This window comes from Conger conger, chromosome 1 (assembly GCF_963514075.1).
Source record: "Conger conger chromosome 1, fConCon1.1, whole genome shotgun sequence".
NCBI lineage: Eukaryota > Metazoa > Chordata > Actinopteri > Anguilliformes > Congridae > Conger > Conger conger.
The window spans coordinates 5641990-5664994 of NC_083760.1; the positions used below are offsets into that span (position 1 = coordinate 5641990).

Genomic DNA, 23005 nt, shown 5'->3' on the forward strand with positions numbered 1-23005 from the left:
TCCTCGTGAACTGTCTTTTTAATGTTTCTTTATACTATACTGTTGGGAGACAGACATATTTGTGTATTACAAAAACTTCACATATGCATGTTAATGTCCGCAGGAAGCTTCCATTGTTTTACAGACAACCAATAAAACACAGCGGTAGGAATTGCAGACTATAGGGCAACCCTGTATAACGAATGACCAATCAGAGGTCACACTGTATTTAGCACCCAAATTTGAATACATGCAAATGTGTTGTATAAAGTCCCCGAACTCCAATGGTTCGATGGATACTTTTGTGTGAATCCTTCATGCTGGCTTCCTGCAATAAATACTTTCCTGACTCAAGACACAAACATCGGATTTGCTGCTTCCTGAGAAAACGGTCACTTTAATTATTTGGTAAAACTTTGTGTTACCAACAATACTAACGGTTCACAACATTGATTCGTCTGCAGGAATGGCTCAAATATCAGAAGGCCGAGGTGCGTGGCCAGTTTGTTTGGTTGAGAAAGTTTGTTGCTTGTTGGATGGGAGTTTTAGTATGTCCCAAATAAGGTGTCCAGATATTTGAATCTCAAGGATGACTGTTTCTGTTTTTGAATATAATGCGGGATTTCAACTTCAACTTCTGTTCATGAAGATTCATTCTTACCGAGCAAAATCATATCCATGAGCTGACTAATGACGGCCAATAACCAATGTGTTAATTGATGATATTCACAGTGCTCTCTATAAAGTTTGGGACAAAGACCCATCTTTTATTTATTTGCCTCTGTACTCCACAATTTGTGATTTGTAACAACAAAAAAAATCATATGTGGTTAAAGTGCACATTGTTAGATTTTAATTTAACATTTTTATAGGATTTGGTTTCACTATGAAGAAATGACAGCAGTGTTTATACATAGTCCCCCGATTTCAGGGCATCATAGTGTTTGGAACACAGCAATGAAAGGAGTCATGTATTTGTTTATCCATGTATTGTTCTGCAACTCTTTCCAAGAGTTACAGTAGTGGAATTTTGCTTTGTAAACCTTGCTGGTAAGAACATGGTTTGAATGGGTTTAAAAAAAAAAAAAATCTTTTGAGATGTAATAATTTCTATGTTGGATAAGAAAGAAAGGAATGTTGTCCTGACATGATTCCACTTCTGACAACTGACTCAACCTCCTCATTGTTTGATTGGGTGCCTGAGCAATTAAATCTAATGCTGCCCTCAGAAACTATTTAAATAATAGAGCGTTAAATATCCACTTCATCAGCACAGTGGTTTCCAGGGACCTGAATGCCAAACAGAGACATTGGAGCTCCAATGGATACTAGTGCGGTAAAGGCAGAAGTGGGGTACATTAGTTAATTTAAATGCAAGTTTGAAGAGTAAAGTGCAAGCTAATTTACTCTTCAAAGTGTAAAAATGAAAAGTTCTGGTCGTCTTGCTAACAGATTGAAGACAGGTTTTTTCCACAAGGCACTCAGAGGTACATTTCTATTATTATTTTTTATTGTTGTTACTGCCTATTTTTTTGATGTCAAATGTTCATGTTATATAACTATTTGAAAAATTGTATATTGTACTCCAGTGTGTGGGCATACAGAACCAAAACAGGACCAAGTTTGGGAACCACTGCTGGACACCCAATTTAAGTGGGTGTCATGATTCGGAGGGACCAGTAGCAAGCTCAAAGTATTGCCAATAGAAGTCTACAAAGGCAACAGACAGATTTAAATAGACAGATAACAAGGGGAAGCGACATTCACGTGTGTATGATAATGAGGAAACAAGAAACAGGTTAAACAAATAATTAACAGAGAACTATGGAAAGCAAAGGGGGACAAAATGCTGGGCTCAGCAAGCAAAATTTCAAATTGTATTATATTGTATTGTATATTATGCTGTTCAGCTAACAATACTAAAAGGTCCAGTAAAATTTGTAGTTTTGTGAACTACATTTTATTACCCCAAATGCAAAACCAAAGTCACCAAGATGACTGTATCTAAAAATGTTACACTGGGCCACCATACATTATTATTCTATTTTTTTTAACTTTTTGGAGTAAAAATAATAATGGTACCTTCTTGCTGTGAGGTGACAGTGTCTTTCTCTTGGCCTTCTCTCTCTCTCTCTCTCTCTCTCTCTCTCTCTCTCTCTCTCTCTCTCTCTCACACTCTCCCACCCTCGCTCTCTCTCTCCCTCTTTCTCTCCCTCTCTCTCCCTCTTTCTCTCCCTTTTGTTTTGCTGGGTGGGGTGGGTAAGGGAGTGGGGGGTTGTAAATAGAGAGTTGCGGGAGGCTTTAAGGTACTGTTGGAGCTTTTGTGTTTCTGAATAATTTTGGATATGGACAGGCGCATCTTGTGCAGGAGTAGGCTGAGAGGTGTGGTGCCGGTACGACAGGATTTTAAGGGGTATGTCTCTGCGCGCCTGAGGGCAGAGAATGACATCTTTAAAATGATGCATGATGTGTCAAAATCCCAGAGACTCTGGCGTATTGGGGAGGCCGTAAAAAAATCTTCCAGAATGATCTCTCTTCTCAATGAGCTATGTTTGGGTTGATGTTTTGGCAACTTTTTTAGTTTTGGTTTGTTTTGGGGGGGTATGGTGGGGTTGTAAATATGGATGTGGGATAGGATTTTCTTTAAAACCTTAATTGAAAGGCTTTGTGTTTCAATAAAGGAACATCAAGAAAATCAAAAGGTCTCTCTCTCATTGGCAAGATCATTATTTTAGATTTTGTATTTTACTGTCAGGGCCCAGTTCTGGCAGTACTGCTTGAGTAGGTCCAGATGCTGCTGTAGCCCCTTCGGTGGGTGACAGCAGCACCAGATCATCTGCATAGAGGAGGAATTTAACTACCATCTTGTTTAAATAGTAAATGACTGCATTTATATAGTGCTGTACAATTGATGCTTCCCATCAATTGTACACACACGCACAAACGGCGATTAGCTGCCATACAATGCACCAACCAGCTTGTCAGGAGCTTAGACTTAGACATACCCTGGGTGTGGGATCAAGCCGGCAACCCTGCCCACTTCCAGGACACTGCTCTTACCTCCTAAGCAAATGTCAGCCCCCTATTTGTTTAGTGTTAGGCCAGGGGCTGTCGATTGTTCCAAAAACACCACTAACTCATTCATATGGGTGTTAAATAGAGTAGGGGAGAAGTTACATCCCTGCCTAACACCTCACCCTTGAGTGAAGAGATCAGTACATATAATAATACTGCAGAAAACCTGCTTACACAAATGCCTCGGTAGTTATTTGGGTCTAATTTGTCTCCACTCTTGTATATTGGGGAAATAACCCCCCCAGCTCCAGTTTTCAGGGAAGCAGCCAGCTTGGAGGATAAGATCTGAGCTGGGCCAGCTGCAGCTCAGCGGTGAACGTCAATGCTGTCATGGCCACAAGCTTTTCTTGCTTTAAGTTTTTTAAATTTGGACTGTTTTTTTCATTGCTGATTCTGGGGTTTTTAGTTTTTCTTTGATTTTGCTCTGTTCCAAATTGAGATTGTTTGGTCACATTTGTTTATATAAGTTTTCAAAATGTGTTTCCTCTCTCCCTCCCTCTCTCCCTCTCTCTCTCTCTCTCCCTCTCTCGCACACACACACAGGAGTGCTCAAGAGACAGTCCGGTTCCTTCAAATGTCTCCTCATCTGGGCCATCGTCACGTTGCTGATCACCGTGATCCTGTTCACCACCTTTGACCTCCGACCCTCGTACTTCCGCGCGAAGGCAGACGTCGAGGCGGACATTAAGGCGGCCTTGCGGGCAGCTGTGACGTCGAAAGTGAGGGCGCACACGCCCCCCAGCGCGACAGGCGTGGACGTCAAAGCCGGGGACGTCAAAGACGGAGACGTCAAAGACGGAGACGTCAAAGCCGGGGACGTCAAAGACGGAGACGTCAAAGACGGAGATGTCAAAGATGAGTATGAGGATGAGGAGGACAGGAACGTCAAAGGCTGGGACCTCAGACTGGAGGCACTCAGGGAAGCCAGGAACGAGACCAAGGTGTACGAGTGCACTGAGAACAACTCGGAGCGGGACGTCGCGGGCTTTGCGGAGCTGAAGCCGCAGATTCAGGACTTCCTGCTGTACAGACACTGCCGGTACTTCCGCCGCCTGCTGGACGTGCCGGAGAAGTGCGGGCCGACGCGCCGGCACTCGGCCGGGATCTTCCTGCTGCTGGTGATCAAGACCACGCCGAGCAGCTACGACCGGCGGGAGGTGGTGCGGCAGACCTGGGGGGCGGAGCGGCGGATCAACAACGCCAACATCCGCCGCGTGTTCCTGACGGGGCGGGAGGCGGAGGGCGAGTTGCGGGGCCGCTCCGACGAGCTCCTGCGCATGGAGAACCGTCGCTACGGCGACATCCTGCAGTGGGACTTCCTGGACACCTTCTTCAACCTGACGATCAAGCAGCTGCTCTTCCTGGACTGGCTGCACGAGCGGTGCCCGCTGGTGCGGTTCCTCTTCAACGCTGACGACGACATCTTCGCCAACACCGACAAGTTCGTGCCGTACCTGCAGGGGCTGGACACGCCCGGCGCGCCCCCGCACCTGTACATGGGCCAGGTGCTGTACGCCACCGAGCCCATCAGGTGGGCCGTGAGCAAGTACTACATCCCCCCGCAGGTGTACGCTGGCAAAACCTTCCCCCCCTACTGCACCGGCGGAGGGTTCCTCCTGTCCAGATCCACGGCCCAGGTCATCCTGGGCATGTCGCCCACGGTGCCGCTGATGCCCATAGACGACGTCTACATCGGCCTGTGCTTGGACAAGGCCAGCCTGCGACCCAGCATGCACTTCGGTTTCCTGGTCGTGGGAGAAAGGGCCATGGCCAAATTAACCTACCCGCTGGACCCCTGCCTCTTCCGGGACATTTTTCTGGCCCACGGCTTCCAGACTTACGAGATCATGGTCATATGGGAGCGTATCCACGCCCCGGAGCTGATGTGCGGAATACCCGATCCTCTTTAGCAGAGCGTCCGGGGGACGAGTTCAGCAGCGAGTTCAGCAGCGGATTCAGCAGCGGGTTCAGCAGCGAGTTCAGCAGCACTGCTTGGCTTTGCGCTGGCTGCAGGACAGAGCGGCAGAGTGCGTGCTGCGTCCGGATCCAGTCGAGCACACGGGGGCTACGAGCTCAGTCAACGCACGACTGGCTTTCTCTTGCTTCTCACTCCGGGGGTGGTGGGCTTTAATGGTTTTTAAAGGAAGATTTAATCCAGAAGATATACTGTGTATACTGTATACACTCTCTGAGCGCTTTATTTGGAACATAACACCTCAGGTTTAGCACCTACTTATTCGTGCGATTATCTAATCGGCCAATCGTGTGGCAGCAGTGCAGTGCATAAAATCATGCAGATACAGGTCAGGAGCTTCAGTTAATGTTCACAACAACCATCAGAATGGGGGAAAATGTGACCTCAGTGATTTTGTCCGTGGCATGATTGTTTTGGGGGGGTGGGTAAGGGAGTGTGGGGTTGGAAATAGAGGGTTGCGGTAGGCTTTAAGGTAATGTTGGAGCTTTTGTGTTTCTGAATAAGGACTGAATAATTTTGGATATGGACAGGCTCATGTTGCCACTCGTGCAGGAGTAGGCAAGTCTCGAGAGTTTCCTCAGAATGGTGTGAAAAACTAAAAACATCCAGTGAGCAGCAGTTCTGCGGGCAAAAATGCTTTGTTAATGCGAGAGGTCAGAGGAGAAGGGCCAGACTGGTCAAAGCTGACTGTAATGCAAATAACCACATTACAACAGTGGTAGGCAGAAGAGCATCTCTGAACACACAATGCCACAAACCTCAAAGTGGATACACTACAGCAGCAGAAGACTTAATAAGACTAAAAAAGAAGTCAAATAAATACCAAATAAAGTGCTCACTGAGTGTATATATTAGGGCTTGGTATGTGGCTCATCCAGCTAAGGAAATGTTGTAGTGCATGGATGATGCATGGTGTTTGAATTGCTCTTCTGTTTCATTTAAAAACAAAACTGGTTTTACAAGTTCTATAATTTGGCCAAATTAAGTTGCGTGGGCCAAATTATGTTTAAGCTAGGTGGAATGCATGCTGGTTCTGTCATTGTATATATATGTGTGTGTGTGTGTGTGTGTGTGTGTGTGTGTGTGTGTGTGCATGTACATACATGTTGCTCCACCTGGTGGCAGCAAAACCACTTTGCGAGCACAAGAGGGGAAAAAATATATATATATTCTTTTGGTGTAAGCTGGCTTATTAATAAATTTTCATAAAGGTGAAACATGTTCATTCTTTTTCATCATCTACAGGATTCCTGAAGTTCCTTTAAAAGTTCCACACTAAAATATCAACGCCCACAAAGGCTTAGGCCTGGTATTAGCGTGTTCAGTGTCCTCCAACAGAGCTATTTGGTACAGTTAGGGCTGGTTTCAGAGATACATTAAGTTTAGTCCTGATCTAAACTGAATTTTGTGTGGAGAATGTCCTTTCAAAATAGAAATTAGTCTGTGGAGAATGTCCTTTCAAAATAGAAATTAGTCTCAGACTAGGCTTAATCTAGTGAAACTGGCCCTCAAAGGTACAATCGGTAAGTTTTTTGTGTTAAAACATTGTTACAAGACCATTGTTAAAATCCCTTCCTGCCATTGAAAAAGCCTCACTGACGTGTTGACTCACCCTCTGCCTGTGTAGTCTTTCATAGTCCTTTAATTCGGGTTTTAAAATATACAGTTGACGGCCCGACACTGTACCAAAACATTGTATAATTGTACAATAATTCAAGCTCAGTGGTTGAAAATTGGTTCTAATTGCCACAGCCAATTAAACGCATTTACGGAGAAGGGGGAGGGATAAACAGTGCTGTGGTTTGAAGTTGTTTGTTGCTGCTATTCCTGTCTTGACTGTTAGAAGTCCGAAATTACCTATTGTACCTTTAATGTTTGCACTGAGCTGAAGGAACTGAGGTTGGACTTGCTGCATGGCACTTTGCTGACGATTCTCAAGAGTGAGCAAGTTCATGTAGTCCTGCCGTGTGTTTCTTCCACCTGTGAACTCAGCCAGCTGATTTCACCAATCAGTTCTCCCTCCCTGAATAATTAGGCCCTTTTTCGGTAAGATCGAGGACCCCCCTCAAGCAGCCACAAATCCAGGTATTTTGAACTAAATAATGGGGACGACTTTTACTTTCTGAACCTGGATTTTTACCCTGGTGCGCACCGTTGCCCAAACTACTTGTCTGTGTAGAACAGGTGTTAAATGACTTTATATTACAGGCGTTTGGCAGACGCTCTTATCCAGAGCGACGTACAACAAAGTGCATACCCATCACCAGGGACAAGTGTGCTGAAAGACCCTCGAGGGAAGTAGAATTTCAAGTGCTGAGAATACTACAAAGATAATGACTTGGGCCTTGTAGATTAGTCTGACAGTGGATTATATCTTACGCAACACAGTGCGAGAGAATGATATACCCCTATGTAGGAGCTGAAGCTGCTGGTCGGGGCTGCAGAGGTGGCTTCTAGCAGGGCAAACGGTTTTCACACCACAACACCCATGTGACCCATGCAGGTGCCTCGTCTCTCCCCATTGGCTGCGTACCACACAGCAGTATCAGCAGCATCTTTGGCTGTTGAAGAGAGAGAGAGAGAGAGCGAGAGAGAGAGAGATTATGCAAAAACAAAAAAACAAAACATAAATAATGGGATTCAGGAGAACTGGAAGATAGATAGATATATAGATCGATAGATCCTTTATTCATCCCAAGGGAAATTTTAGTTTAGATTAACTCCACTTTCTCCTCTCCGGTCCTATATACAACAATTTAAGACCAGTTTTCTTATACAAAGTTGAAACCTGCGCCATATCATATGACAGCAAAACATATGATGACAGGATAAGCATATGTCTGGATAACTCATAGAGCCATCTGCACCAAATGTGACCGCTTGCCACAAACTAATAAAAAAATAAACGAATAAATTAGCAATGTGCATCGTCCCATAGAACATTCACACTGTTCAATGGACCTGAACCCACAATGCCGGTGCTCTTTTATTTGTTGGCCTATGGGAAGCAGCAACATATTTACTTTTGTAAGAATGCATTGTATGCATCTTCACGTATTCATATTTTCTCTAGACATTGTGTTTGAGTAACCATTTGTGAATTTGACACGTAAACATGGTTAATTGAGTATTCTGAAACATTAACGGAAATGTATAGAGGGTATAAAGGTTGAACATATATCGGACATTACAATAGTAGGCTATGCGGCCGGTTCGCTAATGTGATTTGTAATCATGAATGTAATCATAAGTTAAATATATTGCAGTTAATATAGCAATTGTCCGTGTAATTGAGATAAGACCATTCTTTGTTGTTTTCAAAACGACGGATGTGCCATTAACCCATGTTCAATCTAAGTTTAACCTGGTATGCTACGACAGGTGACAAAGGTTAAGAAGCGGGTACATATTGTTATGTGTTTTCGTAGGCTACTGAAAAATGCCAACTCTCTAACGATCCGCGCACGTTTGCAACTCCCGCCTACCAAAAGGGGGCGCTTACTAAAAAAAAGGTCTCTGTGTGTTGGGAAGCTTCTGAATTGGTGGGGGTTTTGTCCCTTTTTTTTGTTCCGCTCGAAAGTCCTGGCTGGAACGGCGAACAGGAGCACAACACACCGGAGCCCCTGCACTATTTCTCGGGCGATTCGCCTAGCCAGGCCGAGGGAGAAGCCCGGAAAGCGCACGCAATTGCACAGAAGGGCGCAATCGGCCAGGAGCTGTTTGGAGAGCGGACTTAAAGGGACCGGTCCCGGGGTTATCGGTGGTGGAACTCTGCGGATCTGGGGGCTCCAGCAGGGCTAGGGGGCGGGGGGGCGTAGCGAGGACGGAGAAGCCTGCACGCCGAGAGGCAAGGCGGCTGGAAAGCGAAGTGGTACTGTAGCGCCGGCGTTGTGGCGACAGAGCCCTGGATTTTGTAGCACCAGCGTGGCTTAGTGGATGGGATGGAACCAGGACCTTCTGGCACCGGTAAGTCAACCTCTGCGTCCAAGTTGGGGAGGGTGGTTTCATCCGAGGTGAACGATGGAACTGGGCGAAGTAAATCGGGAATGGTCCATAGCAAGGTAACGGTAAACGTGTGTTGCAGTTGTTAGCTAGCAGGCTATCCACCCAAGGTGCCTACCTTATCAAACACCAGATTGCTCGGTTAAGATTGTCGCAGGCGGGGGTAGGTTCGCTTAGCGAGTTGGCTAACGTTAGCCAGCTAACAAATCGATATTGTCGGAAACAATCCGAGCAGCTTCGGTGGGTGTGAAGAACGGGTGTGGGGGGAGATTGATGGCGATAGACGGGGGCTTTAGATTAATGACAATGTTTGAGGTCAGGGGCGAGGGCGGGGGGGTCGTGGGAACCTCAAAACGCGGTGGCATGTGAGGCAACCTGCCCTCAAACACAACCGGGGTCTTTCGCGCAACCTGCCGAACGCGAGTGACACCTTTCTCTTGTAATTATTAGGTTAATATTATTAAGTCTTCCGTTAATAATACACGAACGGTGTGCCCAGAGTAACCACCCGTGGCTAACGGCCAACGGGATTGGTAGTGGTCGTTTGTAGTTTGTCTCCAATGTCCGTATGTTGGTCAGACACAAATGTATCCTTTGGCTGCATAACACGCCAGATGCATTCAGTAAAACAGCTGCTGTAAGCCTAATTTGAATTTTAATCTATTGAATTGCCTATGTTTTGAAATAGTCTCATGTCCTGTTGAAGGGTCCAAAATAAGTGGTCAATAGGCTTCAAGTTGTTTTTTTATTATTCTGTGAAAATGTTAACTACGTTGCATCTTACCCGCTGGTGCTGCTACTGGTTGGGTATTAAGAGCAGCTCTAATATATTTTGTTTTGGGCTTTATATGCTGGGAGTGGGACTCATTAAAAGGAAAACTGTTTTGACACAGTCAAGCATTATGTCAGTTATTTCGACCTGTGTGTGTGTGTGTGTGTGTGTGTGTGTGTGTGTGTGTGTATTTATGTATGCATGTCATGATCAGTAATGGACATCCTTCCATTCCAGCATTTGTTTACATGTGTATCTGACTCAAACAGTGTCACGGAATTATGCAAATTATGTCTCCGCTTGGATCAAAGGCGTGCGCTTCTGGTGCTTTCGCGCTTGCAGGTTCCGCTGGATCCGTTGTTGCTCAGGTCTGCTCATCAATGACCGTGGCCAGTTAGGACAGTCATCTCCACTCACCCGGTTTCTTGGGTCTGAATTGGATGCTGCTTTTGAATTGGCTGCTGCTTTAAAAAAAAACAACAAAAAAAAACCATTAAAACCATGCAGACCCTGCAGCTCTCCCCGACCTGGGCTGAAGACCTCTAAGATGCGGGATATCCCATCCCATTGTGTTGTATTAGGAGAGGCGTATTTTAACCCAGTCAAAAGGTTTAAGTCTGGGGCCCTCATCCTCAACCTTCAAGAAAGGGGGACAATGTAGGTGGGGCCTTTTGCCCCAACCAGGCCGTTACGCATCTGATTCACCTGATTCTACTAACCAACCGCTAGAGTCTTCGCTAAGGACCTTGATTAGTTGAATCAGGTGTGGGACCGCACGGTTGGGGCAGATGGCTGCACCCACATTGGCCCTTTTTCGGTAAGATCGAGGACCCCCCTCAAGCAGCCGCAAGCCAATGTGGGAGGGGGGCAGGCATTCTGGTCCTGGAGGGCTGGCGTATGCAGGTTTTTGTTTCTACAAATTACCCTGGCTAAATGAGCAACCTGGCTGTCTACGCCAACAACGCTGGTGAGATTGGATCGCTGTAAAATGTTTAATCGAGGGCCTCTGCAGCCGTCTTCGCCTGTCATTAATGCGCTTATCAAGAAGTGTGGCCAAAAACGTCAGATGGCGTAAATGTTAGGGCTAATTAAGTGACTGAGGCCCGATGTTGGCATGGAAACCAGGAGCGGATACGGCCCCCATTGCCCACCTCTGGCGTAGTCGGATCGGATCCGTGTTTCAGCAGCACGCACCGTCGATTTCTCACTTCTCTACGTCGTGGACGTGCGCCGGATAAAACCTGGATTCTGGATCGCAGAGGCCTGGGTCTGGTACCTTGGCCCAGGTGTTATGATTGTTACCATGGTGAGCAGACTCCAACATTCTCTTCGCAGTGAAGTTGTTACTTGACTAACATATGGGACTAGGTGTCTTGCTCAATGGTAGGGCAACAGGTGCCTCAGTCTCAAATCTAAAATACGGGACTTGTACATGGTACTTGGGGCCACACTTGGGGCCCTGCACTTGGTCAGAGCTCTTATTGTTTTACAGTGAGACCTGAATTTGATCTGATTATTGCAGGTTCAAAGCCAGGCTATGTCCGAGGGAGAGAGAGGGCTAAACTGAAGCATGGCTCCTCAGACTCCCACTCCACTACTACTCCAAGTGGTGTCACGTCCCCTGTAGCGCTGCGTGTGTCCTGTAATTTATGTATGATTTGCTTCATGTTAAATTGAAAAGGGCAATGCACAGCATAGCATCAGCATAGTTTACAGCAGATTCATGTAGCTGATGTTCTGCATACAGAGATTATAGCTATTGCTAGTGAAGGATGTCTAGTAGTGAATGCCAACCATTTTCTTGTTGACTGGCTTTTTTCCAGCTCGCCTTGTCATTTAATTGAATGGTTATATTAGCAGAGTGTATTTTTAGTAACTTGGTACACTGCAGGGTGTACACTTATCGAGAATAATTTCAGGTGCAAGCTAAGGAGAGAGGAAAGAATCGATGGCCAGGTTTCTCAACAGCCAGGACAGTCAGACTAAGATATCAGCAGACTGCTGTTACTCCATGATGTGATCTTGTATGGACAACATTTTTTAGGGAAGGAGATGATCACAAATACCCATATATTAGACGTGTATTAAATGTGATAAATATGTGTTTAAAGTTAGTTATGTTTTTTGATCTCTTGGAAAAAAAGACACAATCAAAGCAGCCAGATGGTGAATTTGTGGATAAGGCCAGGGTCTACCGTGGGCTTCAGATAAATATTAACAAAAAATAGTGTTAAAAAAAAAAGTTATTGACGTATGCTTTATTTTCCAACATGTTTTGAGTAGTGGGCTTTAATGATTCAATTGAATCACATTTCTAAAAAAAAAAAAAAAAAAAAAAAAGAATTTCCCCAAAAAACAGGTTTCACAATTTTTGGAACCCCTGGTCTAATACTTTGTATGAATGCTGGCAGTCACGAAGATGGCAGTCATGAGTCTTTTCCTATAATTTGCGATATGATTAGAGAACACATCTGGAGGGATTTATAACCATTCCTCTATGCAGAAGGTTTCAGAACCATTGATATCCTTGGGGTTCCCCCCTCTTCAGTTCAGACCACAGGTTTTTCATGGGATGTAAGTCTGGAGACTGAGATGGCCATTGCAGAACATTGTTTTCACTTAACTATTTATGTGTGGATTCCCTGCTGGGCAATCTACATACCACCCTGTCTCAGCTTTCTGGCAGAAACGACCACATTTTCTGCCAAAATGTCTTGGTACTTCGTTGAATTAATTGTGTCACTGATTTTACCTTGTGCCCACATATCCGAAAGGACAGCATAGTGACGGAATAGAATTCAGTTTGGCGAGCCGATCTGGCCTTATAAGAAACCCCTGGAACTGAAATTGTAGTTATCTCGGATTGTTAATCCGGGAGATATGGGCTAACAGTCTTTGCGCTAGTTGTCATGTAGCCATGAATTTGACTTGCTCTGTCTTCATCACCAGGGCAGCCTGTAGCCTAGTGGCTAAGCTACATTGGTGGTTCAAGCCCCAGTGTAGCCACGATAAGATCCATGCAGCTGTTGAGCCCTTGAGCAAACCCCACATTGCTCAAGGGGGATTGTCTCCTGCTTCGTCTAATCAACCTTGAAGTTGCTTTGGATTAAAGTGTCAGCTAAAACTTTAATCTAATGTAACTACAAGCTGTAGGCAAATGGTTCTTATATCTCTTCGTAGGGGTTGGATTTGGCATAAAATATCAGAATGAGCTTTAGTATCTGTGTGTCAAGGTGTGGTTGCAGCACTTCTATCAATGGCAAGGTTGATGTTACAAAATTGTAAAAAAAAAAAAAAGAAGAAAGTATTTATGTCAATGATGAGGTTTATAATAGTTGTATTAAATATGCCTGTATCATGATGGAGTTTGGTGTGAATGTGTAAAGTTGTGTTAAAAACGGCTGTATCGGGATGCAGTTTGACATAAATGTGTAAAGTTGTGTTAAATCCGGCTGTATCGGGATGCAGTTTGATATAAATGTGGAAAGTTGTGTTAAATACGGCTCTATCGGGATGCAGTTTGTCATAAATGTGGAAAGTTGTGGTGGTAAATCTGGCTGTATCAGGACGGAGTTTGATATAAATGTGTAAAGTAGTGGTAAATCCGGCTGTATCAGGACGGAGTTTGATATAAATGCGGAAAGTTGTGCTAAATCCGGCCGTATCAGGACGGAGTTTGGTGTGGGATTTGTATGAGTAATGGGGGACCGCGTGGGGCCCAGCGTTAAACTCTGAATGACGGGCCGCAGCCTCTGTGTCTCACCATCTGCCTGTGGGGATAATGGGGCTGAATGGGGCTGTTTGTGTGCGTTTGATTTGTCTGTGATCCCGAGAGGAGGAGTGCCGGTCCAGTCTCGCCTCTTAGCCGCTCGCCCACGCCGTGTCATGGAGACCGCGCCTTTCAGTGTGTGTGTGTGTGTGTGTGTGTGTGTGTGTGTGAGATGGTCAGCTGTGTGTGTGTGTGTGTGTGTGTGAGTGTGAGTCTGTGTGAGTGTGAGTGTGAGTGTGAGTGTGAGTGTGAGTGTGTGTGTGTGTGTGTTTGTGCGCGTTTGTGTGTGTGTGTGTGTGTGTGTGTGTCTGTGTGTGCCTCTGCGTGTGTGTTTGTGTGTGTTTGTGTGTGTTTGTGTGTGTGTGTGTGTGTGTGTGTGTGTGTCTGTCTGTCTGTCTGTCTGTCTGTCTCTGCGTGGGTATGCCTATCTGTCTCTACGTGTGTCTCTACGTGTGTGTCTGTGTGTGTGTCTGTGTGTGTGTCTGTGTGTGCCTCTGTGTGTGTGTTTGTGTGTGTGTGTGTGTGTCTGTCTGTCTGTCTGTCTGTCTGTCTCTGCGTGGGTATGTCTATCTGTCTCTACGTGTGTGTTTGTGTGTTTGTGTGTGTGTGTGTTTGTGTGTCTGTCTGTCTGTCTCTGCGTGGGTATGTCTGTCTGTCTGTCTCTGCATGTGTGTTTGTGTGTGTGTGTGTGTGTGTTTCTGGACGTCTCTGCATGTATGAGGCTCTTCAGTCAGCTCTGTGATTGGCTGCAGCCTCTTCTCTCAGGCGAGCTGGTTGGTGGAAGGGATGGATGGCTGAGGGACGGCCTCGTGTGGAAATATTGTTGAATAAGGCCGAGGTTTTAACACCCTCTCTCTCCCCCCCCATCCCCCCCCCGCCACGTCCCGGCCCAGCCCAGCCCAGCCCAGCCCAGCCCAGCCCCCACAAAAACATACACCCCGGATTTCCACATCTCCATGACAATACGCGTTGCCGTGGTGTCTCCTTGGTGAGGCTGAGAATGTTGGGGGGCTCTCTTCTTGTGTGCGTGTGTGTGTGTGTGCTTGTGTGTGTGCATGTTTTTGTGTGTTTGCGTATGTGTCTGCATGTGGTTGTGTGTTTGTGTGTGCGCTTGTATGTTTCTATATGTGTACCTGCTTTTGTGTACATAAACAAAAGAGCAGCATTCTACTCGGTTCGGTACTTAGCAAAATTTAGCGATCTCGTCATCTCACATGAAGTAAGCTTTACACGAAAGACAGCAGCTGGTGTGTGCGTGCGTTTCTGTGTATGATTGTGTGTGTGTGTGTGTGTGTGTGTGTGTGTATATAACTGTGTGTGTATGCATGAGTGTGTATGACTGTGTGTGTGTATGTATGACTGTGTGTGTGTGTGTGTGTGTGTGTGTGTATGTATGTATGACTGCATGTGTGTGTGAGGGTGGCTCTCTCCCCCAGTTTGGCCTGTGGGGGAAGAGGGCAGCTGGGCTCTTTGTTGGGCTGGATGGAGTGTTCTCTGGGGAGAGGGAGGGAGAGACGGGGGGAGATGACACCCCCTCCGCAGCATCTGGAGGTGCACCAGGTTTTTGGGTTTCTGCCTGCCCCACTGCCCCAGCCCCCGTGACCTTTCCCCCAGAACCACAACATGGGACTCTTCCATTGCCCTTCCACTGCCAGGTAAACACGCGGTGTAATGTAGTGTTGTCTCTCAGTGTTGTCTCTCAGTGTAGTCTCTCAGTGTAGTCTCACGGTGTAATCCCACAATGTAATCTCACGGTGTAAACTCAGTGTAATCTCATCACCACTCACCTCTTATTTCACATTTACAGTGCAGTTCATAACTATTTGGACAGTCAAAATACTTACAGACTGCCCTGGATAATGCTGAAATACACCTTCAGCAACTTGACTGTCATACAGTTCATTCCCGCTCCAGTGCGGTTACATTAAGGGCATTTGGCAGGCAAACCGTTGGAAGGTAACAGCATTGTGAGCCCAGTGATATATTTTTGAGTGGCTTTGTTGAAATGTCTTGTTACAGTAAGTCTCCCGGTCTGATATCTATGGTCCGTGACCTTTTCTTCGCTGCCTTCATAGTGGTATAGTAGAAAATGGAATTGTATTGGAGTGCATTTGTATTTATTGGTTAAGGTGATGCGGTGTTGAATCTCGGGTGGTTGTGTTGTAAGTTCTTGCTGTAATTTCTGCGGACTGGAGTGTGCCTTTCGGAGCTGATGTTAGCGGAGTGCCGGTGATTGCTGTAAAAGTGCGCGCGGCCGTGGGCAGGTGCGATATCGATCTGTGTCTCGTAAACCTGTAAACCCCTTTTGTTGTCTCCCGGGTCGGGAGTGTTCTTCTCTCTAACGCTTTCTTTCTCTCTCCCGCCCTTCCTCCTCTCAATCCCAAAACACCTCCTCCTCCTCCTCTTCTTCTCTCATCTAACCCATCCTCTTTCATTTTCCTCTTCCCCCCCACTTTAATTAATTCCCCTTAATCCGTCCTGTTCCCCGCCTCCCTCCCTCCATCCCTCCCTCCCTCCCCTCCTCCTCCTCCTTTATCCCTCCTTTCCAATAAATCTCACTCCCTTTCCTTTCTTCCCCCTCTCACCCCTGGCCCTGTGGCCGTGGTCCCTCCCCCCCTGACCCCTCCATGCCCCTCCCCCGCTGACCCCTGACCCCTGACCCTTGACCCCCCCTCCTGCAGTGCCCATGGGGCCCTTCCCCCCGCCTCTCCAGCAGGTGTTCCAGGCCCCCCGGCGGCCGGGAATGGGGACCGTGGGGAAGCCCATCAAGCTGCTGGCCAACTACTTCGAGGTGGAGATCCCCAAGATGGACGTCTACCACTACGAGGTGGACATCAAGCCCGACAAGTGCCCCCGCCGGGTCAACAGGTACGGCCGGGCGCCCCCCCCTCCCCCCCCCCCTCCCGAGTTTAAACGACGGGCTCGTTCCTGCCGCTAGCTCCCTCGCCTGGCCCCAGAAACCGATCGAGGTCCACCGTCTTCATGGAGAATCCAGTCCAATAAAATGTTCTCCCTCTTCTCCAAAAAGCTTTTGAGCGAGAAAACATTAGCGCTTCTTCTGCGGGAGTGCGTTTTGCCCCCGACCTTCCCCTGATGGGAGGTATAGAGAATATGGCTGGAGAGGAAGAGGAAGAGGAAGAGGGAGGTGGGAAATAAGCGTTTGGAATCAGCCCCATACTTACATTTAGGCTTTCAGTGGCTGTACCTGTCCAGAGGGGGTGAAACCGCTTACCTTTGTCTCTGTTACATCCATTCCACAGGCACAGGTGGGTGGGTGTTATTAAATTTAGATGCAGTACCTTGCTTAGGTGTAGAACTGCTGTGCCCCATCTCGGATTAGAACCGGCGACCACTCAGATACAAGTCCAGTGTACTTCTCCCATCTCCTGCCTGCATTCTTTAGGATTTTTCATGAAATTTGAACTGACATAAACTATATTTCTTTTACAAAAATGACTTGCTGATTATAGGATGGGTTTGTATGTTATTCTTTTTGTTCATACACTTCAGGAACAAAAGGGACTTTCTGGCCAAAGTGTATCAATAAGGAGAATATTGTGGTGAAAAAAACTTTTTGTAGGTTTGCAACGCGAGTGCCCTGATCATTTTATTGAAAGCTCGTTTTCATAAATACTCAGAGTTTGAATGAACAACGGTCACATGACCAAGGTTTTGACTTTACCTTAATTCCCCCCATTTGGGTAAAGTAAAGATGATAATCAGCTGTCTTCATCACACAGTGAAGACCTGGGATTATTGAGCCTTCATAGGTCTGATTGGTGGTTAAACTGAATTACAGTCTGGTGGTCCGTCTCGTTAGAGAGCGAGGCACTGGCGTGAACCTGGTGGAGAGGGTCTCATTTTAAACGCAGGTATTTTTGTTGTCGTCAGTTCGAGGCACCTGGCCCAGAAACAGGAAAGTCTTCACATCGGAATGAATTTGCTTAATTAAGAGAGTGGCGAAATGAAGATTCTAGAAAAACTGGTCCTGCAGAATGGCTGTCGCCAAGTGCACACACACACACTCCCACACCACACACACACACACTCCCACACCACACACACACACACTCCCACACCACACACACACATACACACACAGCACACACACACGCATCCACACCACACGTGCACACATGCACGTGCACACACACACACACACACACAGCACACACACAACACACAACACACACACACTCCCACACCACACACACACACATATACACACAGCACACACACACATCCATACCACACGTGCACACATGCACGCGCACACATGCACGCGCACACACACACACACACACACAGCACACACACAACACACAACACACACACCCACACACCGCGCACACTCACACACACACACACACACACACTCCCACACCACACACACACACTCCCACACCACACACACACACTCCCACACCACACACACACACTCCCACACCACACACACACACTCCCACACCACACACACACACACACACAGCTCACCCACACCACACCACACCACACACACACACACACACAGCTCACCCACACACACACACACACACACACACACACACTCTCGCTGTATCTTGGTTGACTCTCGACAGGTGCATCTCGTTCAGATCAGGTGTGTCTGGCGAGCTTGGCATTGTGTGCGGAGCAGGCCGGGGGTCGTGTGTGGCTGCATGTTGCTGAATAATATTGGAGCCCTTATCGCAGTGCTCTCCTGGGTGAATTCTGAACGAGAGAACTCTCCTGAACCTCGCCAGAGGGCACGACCCTCCCACCTTGCTGCCTGCGTTTGATTGGCTGGGTACTGCTCCCCGCCTGCGTTTGCTTGGCTGGGTACTGCTCGCTGCCTACGTTTGATTGGCTGGCAGCTGCTCTCTACATTCTGAGACGACGGTGTTCACACTTGCCCTGGGATAGCAGCAGACATTCAGACTCACTCGTAGTCACTGCGCATAATTAATCGGCTGAAGCGGTTGATTGCGCAGTTGAGCGTTAACCTCGATGGATTTGAAAATCTGGGTCACGTTCAGCCCCAACAAAACGTTGGGGTTGAACAGAAACGGTGGTGCGTTGAACATCCTGTTGCACGGAGGTGTCCAGGCTTTAAAGTATAGGCACCATTATCGATTCGGGCTACACCCCCCACACCCCCATCAAACGCGAGCAAACGCACCTCAAAGCCTGTTGCAAAACGCTGCAGGAAACGCATCGCTCAACAAAAACATTTACCGATTGAACACAGAGCTCGAGTTGCCTGTCTGACCTAAGACCAGGAAATAAGCATGAAAAACACAGCCCTGTGTTGAAACCGCATGCTAGCATACTACTAAATACTACTACATACCAATCCTGATTTTCAGTGAAACGTAGTATGCTGAGTATGCTGAGTATGCTGAGTATGCTGAGTATGCTGAGTATGCGATTTCGGATGCCGCCTCAGTTGACCCTCCTCCCTCCGAAGCTCATGCCGTCGGTCTCTCTGTCGCCCCCTGCAGGGAGGTGGTGGAGTACATGGTCCAGCACTTCAAGCCCCAGCTCTTTGGCGACAGAAAGCCGGTGTACGACGGCAAGAAGAACATCTACACGGTGCTAGCCCTGCCCATCGGCAACGAGAAGGTAGGCGGGCGCGTCGACGGCAGTCCTCCTTTCCGTTTCACTCCCCGGGTTCCCCGATTAGGTTTGCAAACGCTTCACATTTCTTTCTTCTTCTGTTGTTTTGTCTGTGTGTGGCTCTTCTCCATCACCCTCTTCCTGTCGTCCTCTGTCCTGTTTTGTCTTCCCGTATCTCTCCCGACCTTGTAAAATTTGTTTTCATTTCTATCGCTTTCATTTCTTGTTTGCTCTTACATATTCTTTTGTGTTAATACTTGTTCTAAATGTTTTCTCCGTGAAGCACTTTGAAACTTTTGTTTGGTTAAGTGCTGTGTAAATAATGATGTATTACTATAAAATGTGCACTTGTAGCCTAGTGGCTCAGGGACTGACTGGCATCCGGAAGGTTGTTGGTTCTTGGTTCAAGCCCCAGTGTAGCCACGATAAGATCCGCACAGCTGTTGGGCCCTTGACCAAGGGGGGGGGTAATTGTCGCCTGCTTAGTCTAATCAACTGTAAGTTGCTTTGGATGAAAGTGTCAGCTAAATAACTAATATAATGCGCTAAATTTTCCCCACTCCCTCTCCCCCACCCCACTGCTCGTCCCCGTTAACCCCGTTCTCCCCAGGTGGATTTCGAGGTGACCATCCCGGGGGAGGGGAAGGACCGTATCTTTAAGGTGTCGATCCGCTGGCTGGCCGTGGTGTCCTGGCGTCTCCTGCAGGAGACGCTGGTGAGCGGCAGACTCCAGGTCCCGCTGGACTCTGTCCAGGCACTGGACGTGGCCATGAGACACCTGGCCTCCATGAGGTACGCAGGGAGGGGGACCGGGGGCTGGAGGGAGGGGTAAACGGGGCCTCGCGTGCCAGACTTGGAGCTAGCGCGGGAGACTAGAGGCTAGCGTGAGAGACCAGGGGCTAGCATGGGAGACTAGGGCCTAGTGTGGGAGACTAGAGGCTAGCGCGCGAGACTAGAGGCTAGCGCGGGAGACTAGAGGCTAGCGCGCGAGACTAGAGGCTAGCGCGCGAGACTAGAGGCTAGCGCGCGAGACTAGAGGCTAGCGCGCGAGACTAGAGGCTAGCGTGGGAGACTAGAGGCTAGCGTGCGAGAACAGAGGCTGGCATGGAAGATTAGCAGCTCGCAAGGGAGATTAGAGGCCAGTGTTGGAGACTAGAGGCTAGAGTGGGAGACTAGAGGCTAGAGTAGGAGACTAGAGGCTGACGTGGGAGACTAGAGGCTGACGTGGGAGACTAGAGGCTGGCGTGGGAGACTAGAGGCTAGCGTGGGAGACTAGAGGCTAGCGTGGGAGACTAGAGGCTACAGAGCTGTCAGGATTACAGAACATAAGCGGCACGGCGAGAAACCATCTGAATCCCGGCCTCGTGCCCAACGGTTCCGTCCTGAAGAGAAACACATTTACGTCACGCTGGTGGGACCATCGTGGCTTGCTATTTATGGAGGAAAGTTTAAGCATAGTCCTAGCCTAAATGCAAATTTGAATGGAGGGTTCTCCATGCAAAACTCATTTTAATCCAGGATTTAACAGCTTAATCTGTGTCCATGAATTTAAGGTGCAAACTTTAAATTCCCTTAAAAGGCCCTTAAATTCATAGCAAGCCACTGTGTTCACATCTGCAATGAAGCAAATGTGATTCTCTTTAGGACTGAAGTCTTAAGTCTAAAGTCATTATCTTAAGTCTGAATTTAAGTCTTCAGGTCAGCCAAGGCGTGTGGTTTGTATGTGTTATGAATATAGGATGTCCTAATTCTTGGATTTCTCCCCCCCCCCCCCCCACTCCACCCCTCCACTCTGGCAGGTACACCCCCGTGGGACGTTCCTTCTTCTCCCCTCCAGAGGGGTACTACCACCCCCTGGGCGGGGGGCGGGAGGTGTGGTTTGGGTTCCACCAATCGGTGCGCCCCGCCATGTGGAAGATGATGCTGAACATCGACGGTGAGTCGTTGCGCTGGTGGGCGTGGCCAGTTCAGTTATCCCGTTGGCACACATCCTGTGTCTTATCAGTGCCCTGTGGAGACCAATCAGGTGACATTATATTGGCAGCTGATAGGCCGCCAGCCAGCTGGCTAGTCTGAGATGCTGAGGGGGGGGGGGGGGGGGGGGACGGGACTGGGTGAAATTACAGTACTACAAGGATTACAAGAGACTTTCATCTTGGGGCAACTGAGGACAGTGTGTGTGTGCAAGAGCAATAAGAGCAATAAAAAAAAAGAAAAGAATAAAAAAACAACGTCATAAAGTGCAGTAAAGACTCCTCAGTGTAAGTGATCCATTACCTGAACTCAGCAGCTGTTAGCCTGAGGGGGGGGGGGGGTTTGGCTTCTCTGATCATGTGATTCTGTAGTCCAGGTCTTTTTTTTTTTTTTTCTCTTTGCTTGGAGATAAAACCCATCAACACTGAAATAAAGACTCCAGCTCTCACCTTGCGCTCTCGTTTACGAGTACACACTCACTTCCTGTTTTTAGCATGACCGCACCCTGGTGGAGCTGCTTGCACAAAAAATGTATGTAATAAAAACAGGACTTTAAACTGGACTGACGGCGAGCAGCAAAATAATAATAATTATTGACCATAATAATGGACAGGTAGGCTCTTGGCGCCTCGGGTGTTTATTAATAAATCCGTTTATGTTACACGTATTATTAGTAGTGTTGACTGGCAGTCCTTGGGATTTGGTTCAGTCAATCAATCAATCAACACATTTAATACACATTAAACATTAATGGGTAACACTTTACAGTGAGGTTACGTGAATTGGCATTAAGTAATGTATTCATTAACAACCCCCCCCCCCCCCCCCACAGTGTCAGCCACGGCCTTCTACAAAGCACAGCCGGTGATCGAGTTCATGTGCGAAGTCCTGGACATCCGCAACATCGACGAGCAGCCCAAAACGCTGACCGACTCCCAGCGCGTGCGCTTCACCAAGGAGATCAAAGGTGGGCCACTGAGCGTTGGGGGGGGCGGGGGGGGCACCCAGCCATACCCCCTGCTCCATACCTCACCCCTAACCCCCCTAAAATCCAAACCTCGCCACCCGCCCCACCACCACAAGCGTGTGGAGGTTGAGCGTTAGGAAACTAGAAACTTCCGGTGAGAGAGCGGAGAGAAATTCCCTTTATTTCGCTGCGCAAAACAATCACACTTCCCCTGACTGCACGTAATCACCGCTAAGGTTTATGGGTAATGTAGTTGGCGGTCGAGCTGCACGTTCACGCCTGTTTTCCGTTCTGGTTCCTCAGTGGTGGAATGACTTGCCTACCACTGTCAGGACAGCAGAATCCCTCCCCCTATTTCGACGCAGACTCAAAACACACCTCTTCAAACTCTACCTTAGTCCTCCCTCCTGACTTACCCCGCCCCCCCCTTCTGATACCCCTACCCCTGTCTAACCCCCCCCCCCCCCCCCCCTCAAAAAATAAAAAATAAAAAGTAAATTTGCACTTATGATGACGACTATATGTTTAGAACAGCAGTCCAGGTGTATTTTCCTAGTTCTGGATGTGATGCTTTGACCTGTGGTAGAACCTATGCACTTGTAAGTCGCTTTGGATTAAAAGCGTCTGCCAAATGACTAAAATGTAAATGTAAATGTAGTTAATGGAAGCCTACCAACGATAGGGAGAACATCATGTAGCGTGTGTAGACATGCGCCGACGACTTCTCTCAAGAGGATTTAGGTTTTATTACAGTGTGCAAGGGGAGAGACAGGCTTAGAGCCTCTCAGGCCGTCTGCTCTGAGTGTATCTCTTAAGTCTCGAGTGTGTGGAGTGCTGACGTACAGTCCATGGTCAGACACAACACGGAGTTGGGAAGGA

At 47.6% G+C, this 23005-nt stretch overlaps 2 protein-coding genes across 3 annotated transcripts in view; both read left to right on the top strand.

Moving 5' to 3' along the window:
- The first annotated feature begins 1269 nt into the window (after positions 1 to 1269).
- Positions 1270 to 5426, top strand: LOC133142347 (acetylgalactosaminyl-O-glycosyl-glycoprotein beta-1,3-N-acetylglucosaminyltransferase-like). Its single transcript, XM_061263517.1, has 2 exons — positions 1270 to 1466; positions 3598 to 5426. The coding sequence occupies exons 1-2, from the start codon at positions 1403 to 1405 to the stop codon at positions 4962 to 4964; spliced, it is 1431 nt and encodes a 476-aa protein (XP_061119501.1). The 5' UTR covers positions 1270 to 1402; the 3' UTR covers positions 4965 to 5426.
- A 3190-nt stretch (positions 5427 to 8616) lies between these two features.
- ago1 (argonaute RISC component 1) overlaps positions 8617 to 23005 on the top strand; it is a 36094-nt gene continuing 21705 nt past the window's right edge. Inside the window, exons 1-6 of one of the 2 annotated variants that reach the window (XM_061239643.1) lie at positions 8617 to 8995; positions 16254 to 16440; positions 19071 to 19191; positions 19796 to 19977; positions 20985 to 21121; positions 21992 to 22126. In XM_061239643.1, coding sequence (XP_061095627.1) covers positions 8971 to 8995; positions 16254 to 16440; positions 19071 to 19191; positions 19796 to 19977; positions 20985 to 21121; positions 21992 to 22126 — 787 coding nt within the window. In that variant the 5' untranslated portion in view covers positions 8617 to 8970. The remainder of the gene's footprint in view (positions 8996 to 16253; positions 16441 to 19070; positions 19192 to 19795; positions 19978 to 20984; positions 21122 to 21991; positions 22127 to 23005) is intronic. The other variant, XM_061239635.1, reaches the window with a different exon arrangement.